The sequence below is a fragment of the Erpetoichthys calabaricus genome, chromosome 4 (assembly GCF_900747795.2).
Source record: "Erpetoichthys calabaricus chromosome 4, fErpCal1.3, whole genome shotgun sequence".
NCBI classification, from domain to species: Eukaryota; Metazoa; Chordata; class Cladistia; order Polypteriformes; family Polypteridae; genus Erpetoichthys; species Erpetoichthys calabaricus.
In genome coordinates, this window is record NC_041397.2 from 62,986,846 (window position 1) to 63,010,783 (window position 23,938).

At 45.0% G+C, this 23,938-nt stretch overlaps 1 protein-coding gene across 3 annotated transcripts in view; it reads right to left on the bottom strand.

The window, feature by feature from the left end:
* Positions 1 to 16,778: 16,778 nt before the first annotated feature.
* The window catches only part of farp1 (FERM, RhoGEF (ARHGEF) and pleckstrin domain protein 1 (chondrocyte-derived)), a 324,030-nt gene continuing 316,870 nt past the window's right edge, over positions 16,779 to 23,938 (bottom strand). For all 3 annotated transcript variants that reach the window (XM_028799538.2, XM_028799536.2, XM_028799537.2), the window contains exons 26-27: positions 20,077 to 20,228; positions 16,779 to 17,897 (exon numbers count right to left, since the gene is read on the bottom strand). In XM_028799538.2, coding sequence (XP_028655371.1) covers positions 17,813 to 17,897; positions 20,077 to 20,228 — 237 coding nt within the window. In that variant the 3' untranslated portion in view covers positions 16,779 to 17,812. The remainder of the gene's footprint in view (positions 17,898 to 20,076; positions 20,229 to 23,938) is intronic.

Sequence of the window (23,938 nt, forward strand, 5' to 3'; positions counted from 1 at the left end):
TGGTATTTTTCCGTCCAGCCTTGTTCGCTCTAGACTAACCCCAAGAGACTGCGACACACAGACAGACATAAGACATGAGATCCGTCAAACTGGGGATTGAATTTTTTTTTTTGGTGATCAAATTTTTATTCACAAAATATAAATCATAAACGCAGCAGCTCACAGAAATGTACATTATAATATGGCAATGAAACAGCCAGCCACCTCTGGCCTCATGTGAACAAAGCTGGCCCTGGAGTGGAAGGCACAACAGGGGAAAAAAAGATAACTAAGTAATTACTTAATTAAATAACCCAAGTAGATTTTGGTGTGAAGGTTCTCTCTATAACTTGGGACAAGTTGCAAGGCTGACTGCCAGCTTATAATACACATTCTAGATGAACTATTAATCCGTGCTGCAGAGAATTCAAGCAAAATAAGATCAAAAAGGAGGTTTTTCCATAAATTAATAAACAAGGAGGTTCATAGTAAGAGGCTGAGGCGCATCTTACAGCAATTGTGCCTTGAGAGAATAACTGGAAAGAAGAGAGAGACAGCAGAAAAGTCCAGAAGAAGAACAAATTGAAGCAATAAAGAAATTTTAGAAGAGAGAATAGATGAGAGAAATTTTGACGCATTACCCCAAAGAACCCTAACTGTGGGACACTAACAGAACGTGTAGAAGGGACCTCACAGCAAAGCATCTGCGGGGCGTTGGGTACAAACTTGAATTGAGCGTATTGGTGATTGGGGTTCTTAGATGCTAAGGTAATGTTCTTCAAAAAATTATATTCCAGTCGAGAATAGTAAGAGGGTGAAGGTGACGCTCCCAAACCAAATCAACAGGTAATGTTTTAAGAGTGGCTTTCTGTGAAGTTGTATTTAACCTAGAGACGGGCTTTGTTTCATAAAGAGACTGAATAAAGGAAAGCAAAGGATGAAAGGATAAAGAAGAAGACAATGAAACCCAGTGAGACCTAAGGACAGACCTAATTTGAAGATCTAAAGGAAGAAGATGGAATAGAGAACTCAGATCTTAGTGACTGGAGCGTTCGGAGCACTGAGCCGTCAAATATATTGCCAAGCGTGGAAATGCTGCACTGCCTCCAGGTTGGGAAAGCGCTGTGGTTGCCGCCAATAAGCAAGTCTGGATTTTGGAAAATGGGTGTCGTTTTTTGCAGGGGCCTAAATGTTTCTCCACCTTACACCATATAGTGAGAGCAGAAGTAATTTGAGAGCCCAAATTTAGTGAAAGCTCTCCATCTCCGAGAGATAAAAAGGACAAGTGAGAGAGAGCTGGAAAAACCAATTTGACTTCAATTGGGAGCCAGGATGGAGGAACTGGGAGCTTCCAACCAGCACCAAAGTGACAGAAGTGTAAATGCCCAATGACACAAATCTGGCCTAATGACCTAATTAATGTGGAATGTCTAATGGAAGGGTTTTGGTTTTTTTTTTTTAACCATTCCAAAGAAATCTGACATCAGACCAAATTTTATTTGGAGGTGAAAGAGGGAGCGTGCTGCTAACAAAATTAAACTGGGAGGCAATGGGAAAGAGACGAGAGGACCAGGAGGACTCCTGAAGATACGTTTATAACTTGATGTGCCAATGTCATGGAGGGAAGGGGAAACGTCAGTCCGCAGGTATCTAATAGACTCTAAAGGCGGACTGTTAAGGAGGAGCAGGACTGACGACTACATAAATTAAGAGGAAGGAGAGCTGACTTGAACCATTTGATTTTATAACCAGAGACAGACTCCTAGAAGTCAAATAAATTAACATGAGAGATCAGAAGGGCCCCTCTGCAGGTCGGACACGATGGCGAGCGCCTGGTGGCTTGGCACAGCCCAAAGAGGCAACGTGGGTCCCCCTTCCCATGGGCTTACCACCTATGGGAGGGGCCAAGGAGGTCGGGTGCAGTGTGAGTTGGGTGGTGGCCGAAGGCGGGGACCTTGGCGGTCCGATCCTCGGCTACAGAAGCTGGCTCTTGGGACATGGAATGTCACCTCTCTGAAGGGGAAGGAGCCTGAGCTAGTGCGCGAGGTCGAGAAGTTCCAGCTAGATATAGTCGGACTCACCTCGACGCACAGCTTGGACTCTGGAACCAATCTCCTTGAGAGGGGCTGGACTCTGTACCACTCTGGAGTTGCCCCCGGTGAGAGGCGCCGAGCAGGTGTGGGTATACTTATTGCCCCCCAACTTGGAGCCTGTACATTGGGGTTTACACCGGTGGATGAGAGGGTAGCCTCCCTCCGCCTTCGGGTGGGGGGACGGGTCCTAACTGTTGTTTGCGCGTATGCACCGAACAGCAGTTCAGAGTACCCACCCTTTTTGGAGTCCCTGGAGGGGGTGCTAGAGGGCATACCTTCTGGGGACTCCCTCGTACTGCTGGGAGACTTCAATGCTCACGTGGGCAATGACAGTGAGACCTGGAAGGGCGTGATTGGGAGGAATGGCCCCCCCAATCTGAACCCGAGCGGTGTTTTGTTATTGGACTTCTGTGCTCGTCACGGATTGTCCATAACAAACACCATGTTCAAGCATAGGGGTGTTCATATGTGCACTTGGCACCAGGACACCCTAGGTCTCAGTTCGATGATCGACTTTGTGGTCGTGTTGTCAGACTTGCGGCCACATGTCTTGGACACTCGGGTGAAGAGAGGGGCGGAGCTGTCAACTGATCACCACCTGGTGGTGAGTTGGCTTCGATGGTGGGGGAGGATGCCGGTCAGGCCTGGTAGGCCCAAACGTGTTGTGAGGGTCTGCTGGGAACGTCTGGCAGAGCCCCCTGTCAGAAGTAGCTTCAACTCCCACCTCCGGCAGATCTTCGACCAGGTCCCGAAGGAGGTGGGGGACATTGAGTCCGAATGGGCCATGTTCCGTGCCTCTATTGTTGAGGCAGCTGACCGGAGCTGTGGCCATAAGGTGGTCGGTGCCTGTCGTGGCGGCAATCCCCGAACCCGTTGGTGGACACCGGCGGTGAGGGATGCTGTCAAGCTGAAGAAGGAGTCCTACAGGACCCTTTTGTCCTGTGGGACCCCGGAGGCAGCTGATAGGTACCGGCAGGCCAAGCGGAATGCGGCTTCGGTGGTTGCTGAGGCAAAAACTCGGGCATGGGAGGAGTTTGGGGAGGCCATGGAGAACGACTTTCGGACAGCTCTGCTGACCTCGACTCGGGACGTTGTGGGTCGGTGGGGGGGAGTACTTCGAAGACCACCTCAATCCCATTAACATGCCTTCCAATGAGGAAGCAGAGCCTGGGGACTCAGAGGTGGGCTCCCCCATCTCTGGGACTGAGGTCACCGAGGTGGTCAAAAAACTCCTTGGTGGCAGGGCCCCGGGGGTGGATGAGATACGCCCGGAGTTCCTCAAGGCTCTGGATGTTGTAGGACTGTCTTGGTTGACACGCCTCTGCAACATCACATGGACATCAGGGACAGTGCCTCTGGATTGGCAGACTGGGGTGGTGGTCCCTCTCTTTAAGAAGGGGGATCGGAGGGTGCGTTCCAACTACAGAGGGATCACACTCCTGGAGAGGAGGGTCCGTCGGATAGTCGAGCCTCGGATTCAGGAGGAACAGTGTGGTTTTCGTCCTGGTCGCGGAACAGTGGACCAGCTCTATACCCTTAGCAGGGTCCTGGAGGGTGCATGGGAGTTCGCCCAACCAGTCTACATGTGTTTTGTGGACTTGGAAAAGGCGTTCGACCGTGTCCCTCGGGGATTCCTGTGGGGGGGTACTCAGAGTATGGGGTACCGGCCCCCCTGATAAGGGCTGTTCGGTCCCTGTACAACCGGTGTCCGAGCTTGGTCCGCATTGCCGGCAGTAAGTCGAACCCGTTTCCAGTGAGAGTTGGACTCCGCCAGGGCTGCCCTTTGTCACCGATTCTGTTCATAACTTTTGTGGACAGAATTTCTAGGCGCAGCCAGGGTGTTGAGGGGGTCCGGTTTGGTGGGCTCAGGATTGGGTCACTGCTTTTTGCAGATGATGTTGTCCTGTTTGCTTCATCAGGCCGTGATCTTCAGCTCTCTCTGGATCGGTTCGCAGCTGAGTGTGAAGCGGCTGGGATGGGAATCAGCACCTCCAAATCCGAGACCATGGTCCTCAGCTGGAAAAGGGTGGAGTGCCCTCTCAGGGTTGGTAGCGAGATCCTGCCCCAAGTGGAGGAGTTCAAGTATCTCGGGGTCTTGTTCACGAGTGAGGGAAGAATGGAGCGTGAGATCGACAGGCGGATCGGTGCGGCATCCGCAGTGATGCGGGCTCTGCATCGGTCTGTCGTGGTGAAAAAGGAGCTGAGCTACAAGGTGAAGCTCTCAATTTACCAGCCGATCCACGCTCCTACCCTCACCTATGGTCATGAGCTATGGGTAGTGACCGAAAGAACGAGATTGCAAATACAAGTGGCTGAAATGAGTTTCCTCCGCAGGGTGTCTGGGCTCTCCTTTAAAGATAGGGTGAGAAGCTCAGTCATCCGGGAGGGTCTCAGAGTAGAGCCGCTGCTCCTCTGCATCGAGAGGAGTCAGATGAGGTGGCTCGGGCATCTGATCAGGATGCCTCCTGGATACCTCCCTGGTGAGGTGTTCCGGGCACGTCTAACCGGGAGGAGGCCCCGGGGAAGACCCAGGACACGCTGGAGGGACTATGTCTCCCGGCTGGCCTGGGAACGCCTTGGGATTCTTCCAGAAGAGCTAGAAGAAGTGGCCGGGGAGAGGGAAGTCTGGGCATCTCTGCTCAAGCTGCTGCCCCCGCGACCCGACCTTGGATAAGCGGAAGAGGATGGATGGATGGATGGGTGGGTGGAGATCAGAAGGGGCGTCACCGAGAAAAGCACAATATCATCAGCATAAAGTACAACCTTGTGGGGAGTACCATCTAAGGTTATTGGAGGGATTTGGTATGAATCACGTACAGCAATGTCCAGAGGAGAGAAGAAAGTGGGCACCCCTGCCTGGCTCCTATTGAAAGTCAAAAAGATTGTGAAGTAATTGAGTTAGTGAGAATAATAGTTGAAGAAGATGAGTAAAGTGTCTCCTCCCCAGACCCCATGCGATACATGACTTGCCATAAGAACGACCAGTTCATTCAGTCAAATGCCTTTTCAGCATCTAAGGAGAGTAAAGCAGGGCCACGGGGAAGTTGGAACGCTGTGTCAATAATGTGGAGAAGGCATCTCATATCATCCGCTGTCTGGTGAGAACAAATGAAGCCAGTCTGATTGGGGTGAATTAGCTTGAAGATTACCAGCGCCGTGTCAAGAGTTCAGCAGGCAGTTTTGTATCGGAATTCATCAAGGAGATGGGCCGATAACTTGAGAAATCTGTTGGCTCTTAACTTGTTTTAACAAAAAGATGATCATAGCAGTATTGACAAAGTCATTAATTTGGGTAACGGAGATGGCAGAATTAAACATTTGGAAAAGATGGACTGATATTTGCTGCCAAAACATAAAAAAAAAAAAAAACCTCAGGTGGCAACCCATCTGGCCCTGGTGATTTCCCGAGTGCATCGAGTCTAAAGCCTCTCATTTCAGTAACAGTAATAGGTGCATTGAGAATAGAGGCATCATCTTCTGAGAGCTTAGGGAGGCTCTGATCGTTAAGGAAGGAGTTGTCAATGTGGTTGGGGTTGGCATTGGCATAATTTAGAAAATAAATCTGAGTAATCCTCAAGTAGTCTGTTGATCTCAGATTGTTAGTAAGATGCCCAGCCACGTTCCACATTGAACTAATAGTAGCGGATGCTTCACACTTACGGAGCCTAACTTGGCCTGAGCCCAGAAGCATAATGTCTGGCTTGTGTCCAGTGGATGTTGAATTCCACTTTCTGTAAACGAATAGAGTCTAACTGTGTTCTTACATTAGAAATTAAGGACTCGTGATCAGTATTAAACACGTGGGCGTCGGTATTTGCCAAGGCAGTGAGCCAAGATTCCAAGTCTGAATTTTTTTTCGGTGGAACCGTGCCAATTAGGGAATCCATTCCCGGACGGGTTTATCCATTCGTGGGAATTCGGGAATCCCGCATGTCATTCCCCAGAATCCGGGGCTCCCGGGAATGATACAGTGCACAGGCATCTCACATGTGAACGGTTTTTAGAATGAGCAACGCTTATTTTTAATAAAACTACTGCAATATGTTGACACCAGTAAAAGACTAACCTTATCTACAAGCAGTTCATGCTGTCATACAAGTACATGTATCTAGTTAGTTGTGGTAATAAGAGCGTAGAAAGCACAACGTGTCGAGCGTGTGGTTGTCCACGCTAGAGTGCACCTTCATGCACAGTACGCCAGCTGCTGAGAAAGCTCGCTCTGCCTCCACTGAAGTAGGTGCAACCCTAACTTTTGATGGAATTCCAAAACTGTGCTCCAAAACTTCAGTCGGTGACCTCCACAGTCCCCTCATTCTTCCCAAAACTTGCTCTATAAATGTGGAAAGGAACAGGTGCACCTGCCCCCCAAATTTTATACCACACATGTCTCTAAATTGCCCAATCCTCTGCCAACTTGACCAGTTCCCCATTCTGCCAAAACCCACACCACAAAGCCTGCACCCCCACCTTCATAATCTCCCAGTCTGTCTGTCCTATAACACATCCATCGCCAAGTCCAATCCAAATGTGACTCTGTGTCCAATCCTTGGATATTCCCACTGTACTCCATACATCCATGTCATGTAACCACTACTCCTCTGATTTTTCTCAAGTCTTGCATCCCAGTTTATCATTTACCACACCCATAGACTCATCCATCTTCCAACCCGCTGAATCCGAACACAGGGTCACGGGGGTCTGCTGGAGCCAATCCCAGCCAACACAGGGCACAAGGCAGGGAACCAATCCAGGGCAGGGTGCCAACCCACCGCAGACCCATAGACTCATTCCCACCCTAATTTTATTCTGCCAGTCTGCCCAATCCTATGCAAGTCTGACAGGCTTACTTCACCTGGGCACAAATTCACATTATAAGATCCACAGACCCCCACATCTTAACACATAAATCACCCCCCAAACTGTCTTGTTCTACACCCCCAGCACAGGTCCAGCCTAAATCTTACTCTGCCTTTACGATCAGGATACCTATATTTCCTTGAATGTAAACGTCAGGCCTGAGAATTTCTCAGTTACTTTTTGATTAAATTGATTCATTTCACTAAGCCTGCCAAACAAAGACAGCCACATACGAGTGTCTCGCTCAGTGTCTCCCAACCTTATTTCCTGTAGTGGCTCACTTTCTGTAACTAAAATCATCTTCAAGCACTTCCACTATTCTACTAACCCCAAACACATACACAGTACTGTCTGAAGGGGCGAGCCCACCAGAGGAGCCAGTTAAAAATTCACAGACACTGGACTTTGGTGACCACTGTCCCCCATCCCTGTGAGGCTTGCTGGTGACCACACACCGGCGTGGCCTGGAGACCCGTCCCAAGTGCTCCAGCACGGCGATTGTGGAGCTGCTTTTATGTCGGCTTCTTCAGGAAGATGGCTCTCAATCACCCGTGTGTAAGCTCGGAGGGGTTTGCTAAAGAAATAACCAAATATTGTTTGATTGCTGAAGTTCTGCTTGAAGTTGCCCTCTTTTTAAACTCGCGCTCGCTCCTCTGTAGTTAGGTAACATTAAAGTCAACATTACACTGCGTCAATGCTCGTCCAATCACATTAGATTAAAAAAACCTAAGCCAACACTGATTTGCTGCCAATAAATGTGGGCATGTCCGGGGCACAGAGAGCCAAGTCTCCAGAAAAATTTGAAAGCAACCAATTAAAGGGCAGCAAAAGATGAAAGACTTCCACCGACGTCCTTCACTCCGGAAATATAAAGAAATGAAACAAATCCAAAGTCAGAACCAATGCTGACCCGGAGGTGTGCTGCACATCCACACATTTAGTTCAGGATTATTTTGCATTCCCTAATCCATTGAAGCTTTGTCACTTAAAGTTTATTAAGATTCTGTGCTTTTATTCAATTTATTAGTTAAGCAGAGCAAGACATGCCTGACCAGAAATCAGTTTCGTAATGATGAGATGTGTCATGTAATATTGGCTTTCAAATGCGCTTGTATAAAATATTATTTATTAAGTGATTGTGTTTCTACTTGAAAAAATTACTAATGTGAAACGGGGGTGTCGTAAAGCTCAGAGCAGCTCATATGCTAACAATCCATGGTCTTCTTCTTCTAGAGTACGCTTGAATGATCACAGGGTAGTGTTTAAGGAGAGTTTTTAAAATATTGGGTGCCCCCCATTACAAACCACCCCTGTGATTCTGCCATTGACCACAACTGAACCCCATCCAGAGTAAATGGTGCTGCCCTCTCCTTGAAGGCCAAACCGACATGGAAAGGTGCTTCCTGCCCAACCATCCATCCATCACAAGCCGTCATTTGAACTCCGACCCATGGATGTCCGCGTCACCTGATGCTGCCACTTCTCTTTCTTCTGGGGTTCTTGTTAGCATGAAAGGCGCCAACCACTTGTGTGCCGCAGTTACTTGCAGGGTCCATTCAGACGCCTTTCTGCTTGACCTCTCCTCTCTCTTCTGCAGGTGCTAACTCATCCTAAAAGGAAGAACAACAGCACTGCTCATCAGCAGCTTCTTCAGACAGCGATGGATGCCATCACCTACCTGCTACAGGCTGCACCCAGCGCCTCTGAAGAGCCAGGATGAAACTCCAGCTGAGTGACTCGTGGAGCCTTCGTGAGAAACATCAGCATCATCTTTACCATCGGTGGGGAAAACATCCCCTGCATTGTAGACCAGCCCATTTGATATCTGGCAGGACGATATACATGTGGTCTTTCACATAAGGAAGAGGGGAAGACCACCCTCCAGCAGTTGTCAATTGGCATGAGTGGGCTTGGCTCTAACCAGTTACCCTGAAATTGTACCAATTGTGGTGTCATCACTTCACCCCGTTTCCACTGAAGCTGTGCCAAGTCACCTCGTCAGCTGTGAGCAAGATGGATGCAAAAGCCAACCTACTTCATCCATACTAGGCTGGGGCCTCCCTAAGGGGCTTATCTGCACATTTCAAGTACTCCAAAGTCCATCACCCTCAGGTACAAGCAAGGGAAGATAAGGCTGGTGATGGAGCCAAGGGATTCCTCTGATGACCCGTTGAAGACCAGGGTTGCTGAGGAGGAAGAGGACTGGGCAGTGTCCAGACTTTAACACCAGGACATAAAGGAGAGGGACAGGAACAAGGACAAAACAGGGAGTGCAGGCTTTGGAGGAGCTAGTCCAGTCAAGCCAAGGAGCACATCATCACAGAGGTGAGCGGCTGTCGTAGAGCAGGTCCGCGGCTCAGAAAGTATGGCTGTTCTATTAAATAATCCATTGGCCATGGCAGTCTCCGTGGGCGCAGCCGCAGGGAGTTGGTGAAGTAATTGGGCACGTGAAGGTGCCATCATTCTCAATTGCTTCTTTGGCTTCCTGTGGTGCGTTACTGAGACGCTACGCCCACAGAGCCGTAGAAGTTACGGGCCGGCACAGGGAAAAAAAAAGGAAACAAACGAGAGAAATGGAGGTAGAGTGAGAGTGCAGCATTAAGGTGGAAAGAGAGAACGAATGAACCAGCCTGGTAGAGAGAGAAAAGGCAGCGCGATGGAGCGGCGCTCTAAGGACGGATCATCCCCACTGACTGTGCAGTGTGGTGGGAGCGATGAAGGTGCCATCCGAGGGGGCGACTGCGTGAGGGTGAAGGATGACGAGAGGACAACTGACCCCGAGTGGTCTGGCAGACACCGACGGAGAAGGCAGCCAAGATGGGGTCGGGATGGAGAGGACCGCACCTGCTGACGTCACTGCCAGCTGAGCGAGCGATGGGTGAGCTGGAGAGGCTTGGGAGGAGTTGTGCTCGGCTCGGGTGACCTAATGACTGGTGTTGGTTTTTATTCTCGTTTTTAATAATGGCACTGTACACTTTTGCATCTCTCCCTTCCTTCATTTGGTGTCCTCATTCGTCCAGCTCATCCTGGTCATGACGATCGACAAATGAGAAGAGGGAGCATGGAGCTGGACCTGCACTATCACACCAAGCTCAAGCAGGAGGAGTATAGGGGTGTTGGGCAACACGGGAGGGAACTGTAAGACGGGCGTTAAGCTGGGCGCTGCTCCGTTTCCTTATCAGAGCTCCCTTTGACACCCTGCCAGACCCCCCAGTTGCTGGGCATTCAGCAAGCCTGTGACCATCAGTGCCACCCACCAACACATAGGTGCCTGCAAGAATCCCACTGGCACAAGGTCAGCTCAGCTGGCAGTGTGACCAGGAGCTCAAGAAGCTGGCAGGTGGAGCAGAGGAGACGAGGCGACTTGCAGCAAATCAGCAGATGTCTTCCCTCAAGTTGGGGAAGCCCACGGAGCGGAGTGGAAGATGGAGGTGGACCTGGCTAGGGAGACCCACTTCCCAGGGAACATCTCCAGCACCTCACAGGTGGCCAGACATGGTGCTGCGGGCTGCTGCTTGAGCTGCTAGCGGCATGGAAGGAAGGGACAGAGGTGACGTGTGACAGGAAGAGAGTGAAATACTCAGACCACATCATAGAGTGCAGAAGGTGGGTGGCCTGTTGAGGTGGGAGCCTTAGAGTTTGAGGGTCTACCACCAACACGCACACAACGGACCAGGGTCTATGGGGTGGCAGACTGTTGAAGACAACTCAGGAAGTAGCAGAAGAAGCCAAGAAGGCAGGTTTCTGGTTGTGTCTGAGGAGGAAGAGGAGGGACGAGGCCTGGAGAGCGAGTAACTCCTGAGGAAAGGTAGGCTGCTGGTGCTTTCACAGGGACATCCTTGTTGAGTGTCCTGCCACCACAAGATGTTCAGGGATAAAGAGTGAAACATCAAATGGTGGTCCCCGTTGATCAAGAAGACCATGAAGTGCCCTTCACTGTAAGAAGCAATAAGACATTAGAAGAGCTTTATTATTTGTCTGTTTTTATTTATTTATTTTTTACACCTGACTAACCCAACAGCTTATCTTTCCTGTGACAGCTGAACTCAAACCAGAGAGTGATGTGGTTCAAGTTCACCACTCCACCTTCTCTGATAACTCCAAAGTCTCCAAAGTCCAAGCTACTAACAGCCCAGGGGTTGAGGTCAACCAATCTGCACAATCAAAAAGTACATACAATGGAGTAGGAGTAGGAACTACAAATGGCCTGAATTCCTGTGGTTGGGATGCTTCAGAAGTTCCAGAGTTTCTAAAAAGTTCCTGGTGGGAAAGTGCCTGACGTGTTCCCAATCGCATTCGTGTCCCATCATTCTTTACGTTTGTCTTTGATGTGGTTGACTTTAATTCTAAAACATTTCGAGACCAACTGCAAGCCACAGAGGGGCAACACGTGGACATCACGTACCCTTCAGCCCATTCAGCACAAACAGGCTTTAATTACAAAAAAAATTTGAATGGAACCATGTGAGGTGGCACTTCAACAAGGGGCTGTGACCCAAGTGAGCAAAAAGAAAAAAAGGTTTTTATTCAGCAGTTTTGTTAATAGTCCAATAAATGGCCTTTAAGGTGATTTGGCTGACCATATTGTTTGTGTGACATCCTATGAAGATCCGGTTGCTGTCCGAGTTTGGAGGAGTGGAGAACATAAAGATGAAGTCCAACCCTGAAGACGCACAAATACTCTTGCAAATTACCTCATTAATGGAGAAAAAATGTGATGTCCACTTCCACCGGCCTCTCCTGGTGAGGGTTGTGCGTTTCAGTGTAGGTATGGATGACCACACTACCCAGAGTCCTGCGGCATTGCCAGCCAGTTGAGCGTCCTGTTACACCGCTTGAACAGTAACCCTGAGTTGTCCAGCAGGGAGTGCTAGGGCCTCAGACCAAACAGGCTCAATGTGGGGAATCTCAGCGGGGAAAGGATGGTCTCCTTACAAAGCCACAACAGTGACCAAACCACCAGGAGAACACAAATCAATCTCAGCATGAATGATAAGCTTAGATGTAGCCGGCCTTAGCGAACATCTCAGCATACAAATTGACAAACAGATGCTGTCGGGAAACCAGACATAAAAGGCTGCAGAGGTGGTCTCAGCACTCCAGCTGTTATCTTGTCTCGGTGTTGTGGAAACCTGCACAGGTTTGGAAGTGGAAGTCCCAGGATTGGGCAGATGGAGTCTCGACATGCCAGGATGTGTTAACACTTCTTAAAACTTTAGGGTGGGACTGGTAAGAAAAGTGAGTGCTGAAACAGAGAGATAATAATCAGAAATAAATATGTATAAGAAAGAAAAATATTTCATAAGCACGTAACACACAGAGTATCATTATTCTTCACGAGCTGCCTACCGGTAGTTACTCCAAGTGTGCTACTGGAAATCAGGATGTGGAAGATCAAGTATTCCTCCTACTTGCCTCGCCAACCAATCACACCTGGAGTCCCAACACCACCTCACCATTCAGTCCGTTGACTGACTGCATGATGTGTTGCTCATGAATAACATCCTGAGGGGTATAAACCCATCCATCTGGCATGGCAAGCCAAAGAGATCTTTGGGACGAGTTGTTGTTCTAACTGCTTCAGTGTTTCCCATCAGCCACTTCATTATATACACACACACACACACACAATGCAAGGTTATGGGAGTCCACTACCAACAGAAGGTATACACAGTGTCAGGTATTAGCATCCTGTTTGGTTCATGAAAATTAAAAATGGAACAGATGACTTCATCCTCCTTGAAACTCCAACCCAAATGTTAAAAGGAATCCACTTAGAAACTGGGGAGGCAACTTTGGTTTCAGAAATCTGTAGGCTCTCACTAGCCCTGCAGTGCCTTCCACAAGATGCCACCAGGTGTCTAAATCCCCTGGAGAATTGGTTGGCCAAGTACCTTGAACACTAAAATGTCCAAGTGAGGACAGGGAGCAGGTCTACTTCTCCAACACCGGACAGGAATCCACTCGATGTCTCTTTTACCCAAAACGGCTGGGGGGTTAGGTACGATTCACCAGAAACTGGAGGATATCAAGTGGTCCCAGGCTGAGGTTTGTGCCCCTCTTTGAACCTCTTGTCAAGATAAATGTCCTGTCTATCCTATCCAGGTCACTGCATGGTTTTCCAGAACTTCTTTGAAGCTGCCCAAAAGTAATTCTCCATGGCATCCAACTCCTCTTATTCCTGCTCCTTCTCTTATACCACCATTATGCTCTTCACATTTCTTGGGAACAGCTTCATCAAATCTGCAGTTTCTTCTGTCAGAATGACATGGAAGGCCCTCCATTACTGTGGCTGCCATATCACATTTCAGCCAAGGGCTCGTGAAGCTATCTTGAGACAGACCTTACCTATTCATGATGACTTCTTGTGATGGAACAGCAGAAGGTAAACCAACCAAAAGAGGCCATAGGACAACAAAATGGATGGAGTAAATGACCTAAATGTAACAGTAAATATACAATGGCAGACAAAGTGGAACTGAATAACCAAACCCCTCCATTTCTAAATCCAGGGAGACCAACATCAAATTAGATCAGTTCAGAAACAAGTACAGTCGACCCTTGATATACGGCCGGCCTGACATGCAAACAACTTGGTTTACGACCAAAATTTTTGTTTTGAATTATGACCAACATCTTGCGTTACGACCTGAATGCGGTCACGTGTATCCGCTTGTGCGATTGTAAGCAAACAGACGAGAGAGTTTGTAAGCGTCAGTCGGAGCCCAGATACATGTGTTTGTGGTCGTAATTTTGGTCAGTGCAGTGATTTATATAATTTATTTCGATAATTGCTAAGGAAGGAAGAGAAGGTAATGAAGGTAAAGAAAGCGATCACAATCGAAACGAAGAAGGAAATTGTGTGGAAATATGAGAGTGGCATTCGTGTGACCGATCTCGCTAATATGTACAGCATGTCGAAATCCACCATCTCGACAATTTTACAAAGAAAAGATTTGTGTAAGGAAACTCCTTCCAAACAATAACCACCTTCCATTTCATTCTCCTCCTCCTTCCTTCCAGCAAGCCAAAGATGTCAACTTAAATGGTGAGTACAGTATGAAATTGTTGTTTCTGGTAGGCTAGGCACTTATAAATTTTTGGTTAGTACATTAGAAAAATTATTGCTGTTTTTGGTAAATTGTGCACATTATACAGCCCTTTTTTATTGAAAAAAGTTAAGTAAGTGCTGCTGTGGGAGGTTCACAACACATTAAGGGAATTTCCATTATTTCTTATGGGAAAAACAGTCTTGACTTGAGTTACAAGCAGCCCTCGCGAACGAATGGAGTTCTTAAGTCAAGGGTCCACTGTAATTCATTAAATAAAAATGCAGGTTTTTGCCTAAGTTTTTGTCTACCAGGATTTAATGGTAGGCGGCACGGTGGCGCAGTGGGTAGCGCTGCTGCCTCGCAGTTGGGAGATCTGGGGACCTGGGTTCGATTCCCGGGTCCTCCCTGCGTGGAGTTTGCATGTTCTCCCCGTGTCTGCGTGGGTTTCCTCCGGGCACTCCGGTTTCCTCCCACAGTCCAAAGACATGCAGGTTAGGTGGATTGGCGATTCTAAATTGGCCCTAGTGTGTGCTTGGTGTGTGGGTGTGTTTGTGTGTGTCCTGCGGTGGGTTGGCACCCTGCCCAGGATTGTTTCCTGCCTTGTGCCCTGTGTTGGCTGGGATTGGCTCCAGCAGACCCCCGTGACCCTGTGTTCGGATTCAGCGGGTTGGAAAATGGATGGATGGATGGATTTAATGGTTGGATCATTGAGGTCTTCTCTTCAGGATAGGCACAAACATCACTGCCTTAGGAAGGCAAACAGGATAATGAAAGGCTTTGTCCACTTTGTACAGCTGCTTTGGCTGCACGGCCACCGACATTCTCACCCGTTGATTCAAGGACACATTCTACCCACAAGTCATGAGGTTTGAGCGAGGCTCCTTGAAATGTCAGTTGTGTCCGTCTGACCCTTTTCTCGTATATTTAAAAAATACCCTGAAGAAGTGTTTCCATCTGCAAACTGCAAGGTCGTCCCCAATGGCAATGTTTGACCTTTCCTGTCGTTGGGTTCCAAGTTGCATACAGTTAAAGAAAAGGAGATACTGGGAGTTGAATTCTGTTTTGTTAAGTTTGACTTGATTTTATGGAATGTTTTTTTCCTTTGTTGTACAAGTTTGACTGTCGGGAATGTTATGTTCCTCCAATAAAATAAAAAAAGAAAGTAAAGGAGGTTAGGAGAAGAGGAGTCATCAGTAAAGAGCGGGATCAACGTCATTCCCACTGCCTCTCATTTCACCAAAAGGACCAACACATCTTCACTCTCCATTAGTTACACGTGGCAGTAAGGTGTGTGGGACTTCATCACCCACTGCCACGACTGTCATTCTGCTGTCTGGACGCGCTGCTCAGATTGTTTGGCTCATATTTCGGATAGTGTTGTGTTCTACTTTCATTTATCACCTACACTTTGCAGACTTCCATCCTTTTTCATTCCCTGCAGTTGCCATGTTTTCATATTGGACTTTGTACATGCATGCGGCTATTTGTTTTTTTGGGTTGTAATTATCTATGTTTTATAGTTAAGACGAGGGAGGTTAGGGTCTGATTTGGATTTTTTCTACATATTCACATATGGGGACTGATGAATTTGGTGTGTGTCTAATATGTCATCTTTCTGAGATATTCATCTTACATTCATTCAACCTTTACTTTGGATTTAGCTATTGATTGGGGTGGAGGACAGGTGAGATTTTTAAGGGTAAGTATGGTCTGGAGTGCCCGCGTGTGCAACTTGCCATCATCCGAGTGTGGGAGCGGTGGTGACAAGTTTACTGAATGGCCAATCTTAAGAACAAACAGCGTACAATAGAAACACTTTGACAAATACCCTCTAAAACGTGGGACACATGTGGGATTCTCTGTCTGCACTGCCTGCTGTCAACTACTGTGTGTTTGTGTACGTCTTTTGCAGGTGTGGAAACATGCAAGTCAGAGTGTCGTTGTCTCGTGTACTCCATGTTCACATGACATTAAAGTCATAGGTGTGGAGACAGCTGCAGAGACACAAATAAAACGTCATCCTGCCAAGAAGCAGACCACTGCCTGCTTCTTGATGAGCCGATAATCTGACACAGAGAGTTCAAGAAGGACAAGGTTATAGAAGGCAAACTTCCAGTAGCTGGGTGAAGGCGAGTTAGGCCCTTCCATCCAACTTGGCAGAAATGGAGCTGTCAATGGAGAGCGAAAGGCAAATGGCCAAATGCAAGAGGCTGGAGAACCATTAGATAACACATGGTGGAAAGCAGAAATAGCGGCAGAGGTTAGTAGCACAACGTTTACAGGGTGTAAGACAGGGGATGGACAAATATAGACTAAAGCTGTTAACAAATAGTGTTTCTGAAAGAAAGTTTTAAAAAAGATGGTGCCTAGGATGGAGGATAGGTGGGCACACTCACAAGTTGAGTGCAAAGTCAAAGGCCCGCTGACTGCTTGACTAAAAGCAACTGACTGTTTTATGAATGGCCAGAGGACAAGACGAATGAAAAAAAGTCAAGGAAGGAAGAAAAGGCAGGGGGTCTCAGCAAAGTATTGAAATTGGTGGGGAGTGAAAGAAGTAAAAAGAGGCAGGGATGAAAAACTGGGACCCTCATGAAGTAGAACATTCCAAACTGTTTCAAAAGGCCTCTCAGGTTTTGAATGTTTTTTGTTGTTTCGATTTCAGGGCCATCATCAGTGTAGTATGGTTTGAGCTTTCATCACAGTTACATTGCTTTTACTATTTAGAAATTCACTGTGTCACAAAACCCCCCCAGAAGGTAACGCCGTACACATTAAAAAAAAAAAGGAAGGGAGACTGTTACTGACAAAACGTTTTATTGCTCTTTGTCTATATTCTGTAGTTTTAAGGAGGCATTGACTCATTTGTATATTAAACACTCCATGGATTGTGGGTAACGCATTCCCAAATTTGCTTTTACTGGCTCATCTACACGGGCAGGAGAGAGCAGCTCCTTTCTACCCAGAGTGCCCTGCTGATCCTCCCATGTGTCAATGTTGGCAGCCACTGAAAAACCTGAGGAATGTTCTAGTTTCTTAATACAGTCAAAACCATGCCAATACGTAGTGTAAGCAATGCAATCAATAAGGTCAATTAATGCTTACCTGGGATTTTTTAAAATATCACTTAAAAATACAGATTATCAATTTTAGTTTAAAATACGCAAATCTGATTTTCACCAGAAAAACACTGTATTCAAAATTAAGTTCCTCCTCACATTTTTCAAAAGGAAAACAGCTAATTTATTGGCTGAGGTATAAACTTTGTTTTGGCACTAAACATCGTGTCAGACTTTGAAATGCGAGCAAATGAAAAGATCTTTTTTTTTTTGGAAAACTCTATGCATTTTGCAAAGTATAATACAAAAAAAAAAAATCTCACAAAATGTGGAAGTGAAGAATCAACATAACAGTTTCCTTTCAAATAAAATCACAAATAGTAAAGTGAGTTATAAAATATTATCATCAAATGGCTCACAAACTCTAACAAAATTGAAATGTTCCCACTGGAAAGTTCAGAACCCCAAAAAGGACTGGTTCAACAGTTCGGTCAGAGACGGAAATATATTACAAAATACACTTACACGTACCATAGACATTTTCAAAACAAAAATGGGAGTTTTAAAATTACAGGAGCTCAGTAGAGTGTAGCCTGTTGCTTGATTCAAAACATTAATAATAAAAAAGTAGTTTTCTTGTCATAGAAATAATGATAAGTTAAAAAAGACAGCTACTTCATGTCTCGCTGCCACACCACCGACTGGATTCACATAATGTTTTGTGTATGTGTGCGGTCACTTGTCAGGAGGTCTTCCTTCAACCCGTGATGTTTACTTATCCATACATATGGGGGTCTTTGTGGCTTAAAATCCGGGCCCGACTGGCTGAGCTGGTAGCACTCCGTATCACCTCCATCCATCTGGAAGATTAAACGAGGTACATTTATTACCACATTTTAACCTGAAAATGCAGTGCAGTTAGTTCAAAAGTTCAGTAAACACACAAAGACCGAAACTCAAGCAGTGTTTCAGTTGTGTCTGTTCTTCCTGCCCAAAAGTAATGGAAATCTTACACACTGCAGATTCAGGCCTGTATGAAATCTGGCAGCTCCGCTCAATTGTTGAGAAAACAGTCACTTTAAGCACATGGGTGATGAAGCCAGGGATTGCGCAGGAGTGAAATGATCATTCCACTTCTATTGCTTACTCCTTTCCTACTTAACGTTTTCTGCTACAGTCAAATGCCAAAAATAGCCAAAATCTCAATTAATGTTATTCTTTAGCCATTCAGACAATTTAACAGACTTTACAGACTAAAAGATTCAGTCAAGTGACCTCTTGGGGGAGCATCTTGAGTTCAAAAGACACTCAATGCCTGAAGAAACTTAACAGGAAAGCCCACCCCAAGCATAGAGACGACTCTGGACACACTGGAAGCTGTTGTGGAAAAGAAGACGGTGACAAAATTGGACACCATAAGGAAAAATCCCCTTGTCTTGGAGCAGTTTTAGCCACAGGTTCATTCCTCCATAGTATGCTAAGAAATGCCTCTTTGGGTCTTTTCTGTCTGCTACTTTCGGTCTTGCCATGACATGAAACTGTCTTCCACGACCTCACCTTGGTAGCAGAGTTTGGCTGTTCCTCACCCAGTTTTAAGCCTCCTACACAGCTGTTTCTGTTTCAGTTAATGACTGTGTTTCAACCTACGTGTGACATTGATGATCATTAGCACCTATTTGGTATAATTGGTTGATCACACACCTGACTAGAATCCTACAAAATCCCCGACTTTGTGCAAGTGTACCTATAAGAATTGATGCTGGTTTGAAGGCAAAAGGTAGTAACACCACATATTGATATTTGATTTTTCTTTTGTTCGCTCACTTTGCATTTTGTAAATTGATAACAATAAACAATCATTATTTATATTTCTGAAAGCATTCTTTGTTTACAGCATTTTTTCACACCTGCCTAAAACTTTTGCACAGTACTGTATGTCTTTGGAACCCACTGACTGTTCCACAGAAGGAAGCAGCTGACTATAACCATGGGGGTGTCAAGCTCAGAGAGAAGATCCTCGCTGCAGTGGTGTGCATAAATGTCGGCAGAGTGAAATATTTAACTCCGACTGGAATACACGTTTGGGTCCTGCTGAGTTCCACGCTATACAGGAAAGACATGACTTGCATACAAATGATGAAAAATGCACCTTTATGTAATTTCGACTACAGAACAGTTATCATTATTTGAATTAAATAACCATTCCACAATCCTAACCTTAACTATAGTGTAACCAGACATATTGCTCTTACTTACACTTAAGGCTCATAACTTGTCACTACCAGTGTGCACAGTGGGGCATAAAGCCTGCGGATTATGGCAGAGTTAAACCTGACCCAAGTTTAGCCAAGCCCCATTCCACAAACTACTGCGAGAGATACTTGAGCTCAGATCCTGGAAGGTCAGCGTGCCCTCGTTATACCCGTTAATGGAATCTGTCCAAGTTATACAGCTTTTAGTATAGGATTCTCATTAGCACTGTTAACATTTGCAATGCACCATCTGCTAGAATGAAATACTGTTAAGATGTGTTAATGCCTGAAGGACAAATTGGCTTACATTACATAGATCGTTATGAATTTCACAGCAAATACAAAAAAACAACTGGAAGAAAAGAAATTAACAGAAATTATAATGATATCAGAATATTTAGCAGGTTACATTGTTCATAAAATCTGAACACATACTATACATGTTCTCAATCCACTTTACCAAGTGCATGTTGTGAGAAGTAGGAAGCAACACTTCACACAATGTCAGTCCATCATTTGGCACACTTGTTTACACCTGGGTTATACAAATACGAGGCAAGCATTAAAATTTAACACAGAGGCCATGCAGGCTGCAGTTAAAAAAAGAGAACCTAGTGTGTCAGTAAAAGGCTGCAGTTTTTCCAAACAAAAATTAAAAATCAAATTAACTCTATTTTCACATCCATGAACATTCTCCTCTGCTTGTTATCAGGAGTACCACAGTGTACAATTCAAAATTTTTCTCTCACATCCAATTCAAATGATTCAAAACAGAGTAAATTGTTACCTTTCAAAGGTGTATTCACTTTCTGATCTGAAGTAGTAGACGTGGGATTTGAAGTGCAGCTTAAAGACGTAGTCTTTGTGAATGTTTTCTGTTTCAGAAGGAATGGTAACGGAATAACCCAGCAAAGGCAGGCTGGCCAGTGGAAAGTCATCCTGAATTGAAAAAATAAGGATTTAACATAAGCCACAATTCTGCATTTTCCCACCCATTATATTAAATAGCATAAGGATTAAAATAATGTCATCGTTGTGTGGAGATAAAGAGTGGTGATGCTATTCTATTTGCAAAGGTCAACATAATCTTCAAACTTATAGTTTACAAGACTTTTGAACCTTTTGGTCTCGCAAAGCAATACTATTGTTCACACTGTTTAACACTGATTTGATTATCTTATAATGGGGAAGTCAGGACCCCAACCAGCCTAGTCTAACTAGAACATCCCCCCCTATAGTGACATACTACACTGAAAGTACAACTCCAAAATATGCATCAATACAATATTTACAAAATGCAAAACAAATCTACAGTTAGTTACAAAATTCCTGTCAATATCCCACAACGATAACACACAATAAGTGACTTACAAACACAGTCCAGTTTAGAAGATGAAGTGGATGGTGGTTTAAAAATAAACAAATGAAAACAAACACCACATCCTTAACAATAGAATTACCAAAGCCTACGAAAAAACTTGTAAATCCGTCCCACCTTAAATCCCTTCACACCTCTCTGTCAGCGTCTTTTGTCTTTTAAATGTGTCGATAAGCAGCAAGCAGCCTGCCATCACATCCCTCCAATGCCGCACAAGGTTTTTTCAGCTCGAGTCTGTTTACCTGCGTGTCAGTTGCTTAGAGTTGTATAGACTAGAGTAAATACTATATCATTATTTGGAACACATACATTTCATGTGTGTTCCGTGTATACAACAATCTAGATAAACACATCGTTAAAACAGAAATGTTTTTTATGTTTTAGTAATAACTGACAAAATGTAGAAATGGTGCATATAATGTGTGAAGCTTGAAGTCCAAATATCAAATAAACACTTTCACAAAAGGCACAAGTATAACAAAACAAGTGCACTTTTATTCAAGAATAAAACTGCAGAAAAAACCTGCGTTAGGGTGTGACATTGACTGGGAAATACACAGGAGAACTACATTTTCGGCATTAGTCTATAATATGGTGTCACATAGCCTTTATAGAAGACTTCAGAAGAAGTTCTCTTATTTTCCGTGTGTTTATGTAACATATGCTCTTTAGCCCTTTGCTTTGCACCTTTTGATATCTTATGCTGACCTTAATCACCTGCTCCTGTTTTTCACAGCTGCATGTTTAGGATTAATCTTTTGTAATTTTTTTTTAAATTGCACTGCTTTTGACTTCTGATTGGAAACAGTGAATCTAAGGCAATGACTGAGCCTTGGAACTCAGCATTATTAAATAGGTCACCAAGGTCATTAAATTCTGCAGTCTATTAAACATATGGGTGGCCACCGATGTTGAGGACATCTGTTTATTATATAAAAAAAAAAACTTGGGACGAGACGTGACCTTCTCAGAAAGATACTTTTACATCCTGTGAGACTAGACTTTGTGCCAAGAGATTTAACCATGCCCGGGGCCTGGAAAAAGACAGAGTAGATGACAAAGTAGAACGTCATAAAGAATTCAAAAATGTTGACATGATATACATGCAGAGAAGGATAGAGATAATGGAAGTAGGAAAATTCGAAAGTCTCAAAAAAAAAAAAAAAAGATAGTATAGATTGTATTAGCGCAAACAAATGAAAAATATTACTTGGTGAAATAACGAAACAGCGAAAAGAGATTGCATAGTGTTTGAGGATGTCTGGGGGAGAAGAGAGACAAGGCAGTGAGACAAAAGGACAGCTGCTGTACAGGCTTTTAAACGTTCAAAGTACTGGACGCGGCAGATCGCGCGGCACAGCAGCAAGCAAGCAGCTGATTGAGCAAAGAAGAGGTTAAAAAAAACAAAAAACTTTGTTTCCCATTGTATCACCGTTTAAGAGGGGTTTCAGAAGAGCATCCGCATCTCCTTGGGGTGCGTTCAGCCCCCCTCTTCACAGTGTAGTTGGCGAGCGAAGCCCCCTAGTTATTCTGAAAAATATGGGTGTGACTATGCCATTTCACTATTGTACATTTCACTCTCCACATATGTGGAAGGCACAGGAAATGATAAGACCAACGGAAAGCCTATAGGACTTAGGCTTCAATAATTTTCATTAAATGACTAAAATGGAGGAGGGGAGAAAAGGATAGCTTGGACCAGATGGGATAAAGTATCAAGGCCCAGTGATAATATTCCATACCAGATAGAGAACCCCCCAATCAAACTTACTAGGAATTAATGATTCACGTTTAAGGTTGAGTCTTTGCCATTGTACAAAAACCTGGAAATAAGGATCTAACTTCCAACCTCTAATTTGAAGGGGGAGCAAGTGGGATCATAGAGTTCACAAAGTTAAAGCAGGGGGTTGTATTTATTTTAATCAAAGCCAAGTTAGATTGAAAAGACAATGTATGCTGGTCCAGGAACGGACAGAAGCACTAAGTTCATTAAATATGTAATGATGATTACAGAAATGCCCATATTTAGGTGCCTAAAGCAGTTACTAAATGGGACAAATGGGGGTAAATAGGATAGCTGGGTGGTGCTTTGGCCAGTTTAATATGTAATCAGAGAATGGTTCACATGTTTTGAACATGTCTAAAATAACAGAAGTTTCAGAATAAACATTACCTAGGTAAAGGAGAACATCATCAGCACAGAAGGAAATCCTCTTGAGAACATATGTGACTAAGTACAGGTATTAACTGATGAAAGTTACAGATTACTATCACCAGTGGCTCAAGGGTTAGACTGAAAAGGAGAGGGGAAGTGGATATCTCTGTCTGGCTCCCTTTTTAATGGGGAAGAGATAGAAGATTGAAAAATGTGTGAGGCTAACTGCTGATGGGGAGTATAATGTTTTGATGAAATTTACAAATACACTATTTATTCCCATTCTCAGCATCACCTGCCACAAGAAAGGCCAGTTCATGTGATCAAACACCTTCTCAGCATCAAGTGAGAGGGAGGCTGCTATAGTGTTGAGATTCTGGGCAGAATCCTATATATAGTTGGGATTAATATTCAATAATAATAATAATAACAACATTTTATTCAAAACTGAGTTCTAGTAGAAGTGGGGGTGTAAGGCCGGGTTTATACTTCACGCGACGCATGCTGCAGCGGTTGCTCCTGCTACGCAAGTGTTGTAGTGTTTACACCTGCGCGCGTACTTTGCGTACATCTGGAGGAATCCACCAGGTGGCAGTGCGAGATATTAACACGGTGAGAACATGTTCGGCTTCGCTGTGTTGTGAATTGCCTGGAACACCCATTAAATTCCGATGACACCTTACCGCAATATCTCTGAAAAGGATGTTTATTGATTAAATCCAGGGATGTGTCCATTCCAGCAAGCATTGGGCACGAGTGAGAGTGAGAATCCCTGGACGAGGCCTTGGCTCATCGCAAGGTGAATACAAGCACACACATACACTAGCGTCATTTTAGCGGCACCAAATTCCTAAATCTGCATATCTTTGGAAGGAAACTGGAGCACACTGAGGAAACCAAGCAGGAAAACATGTAAACTCCAGGCAGGGAATATCAGCAATGTGACTCCCCTGCAAGACAGCAGCGCTAACGCTCCGCCACTGTGTCACCCCCATGTGTGTAATTATTAACAGTATTCATTATTTAAACGAAATTACCGATTTATCTGTAAAATGTAATATACATACTTTAATGCTTTTCATCATGAAAGTGATATCAAGTATAAATCTAAGAATT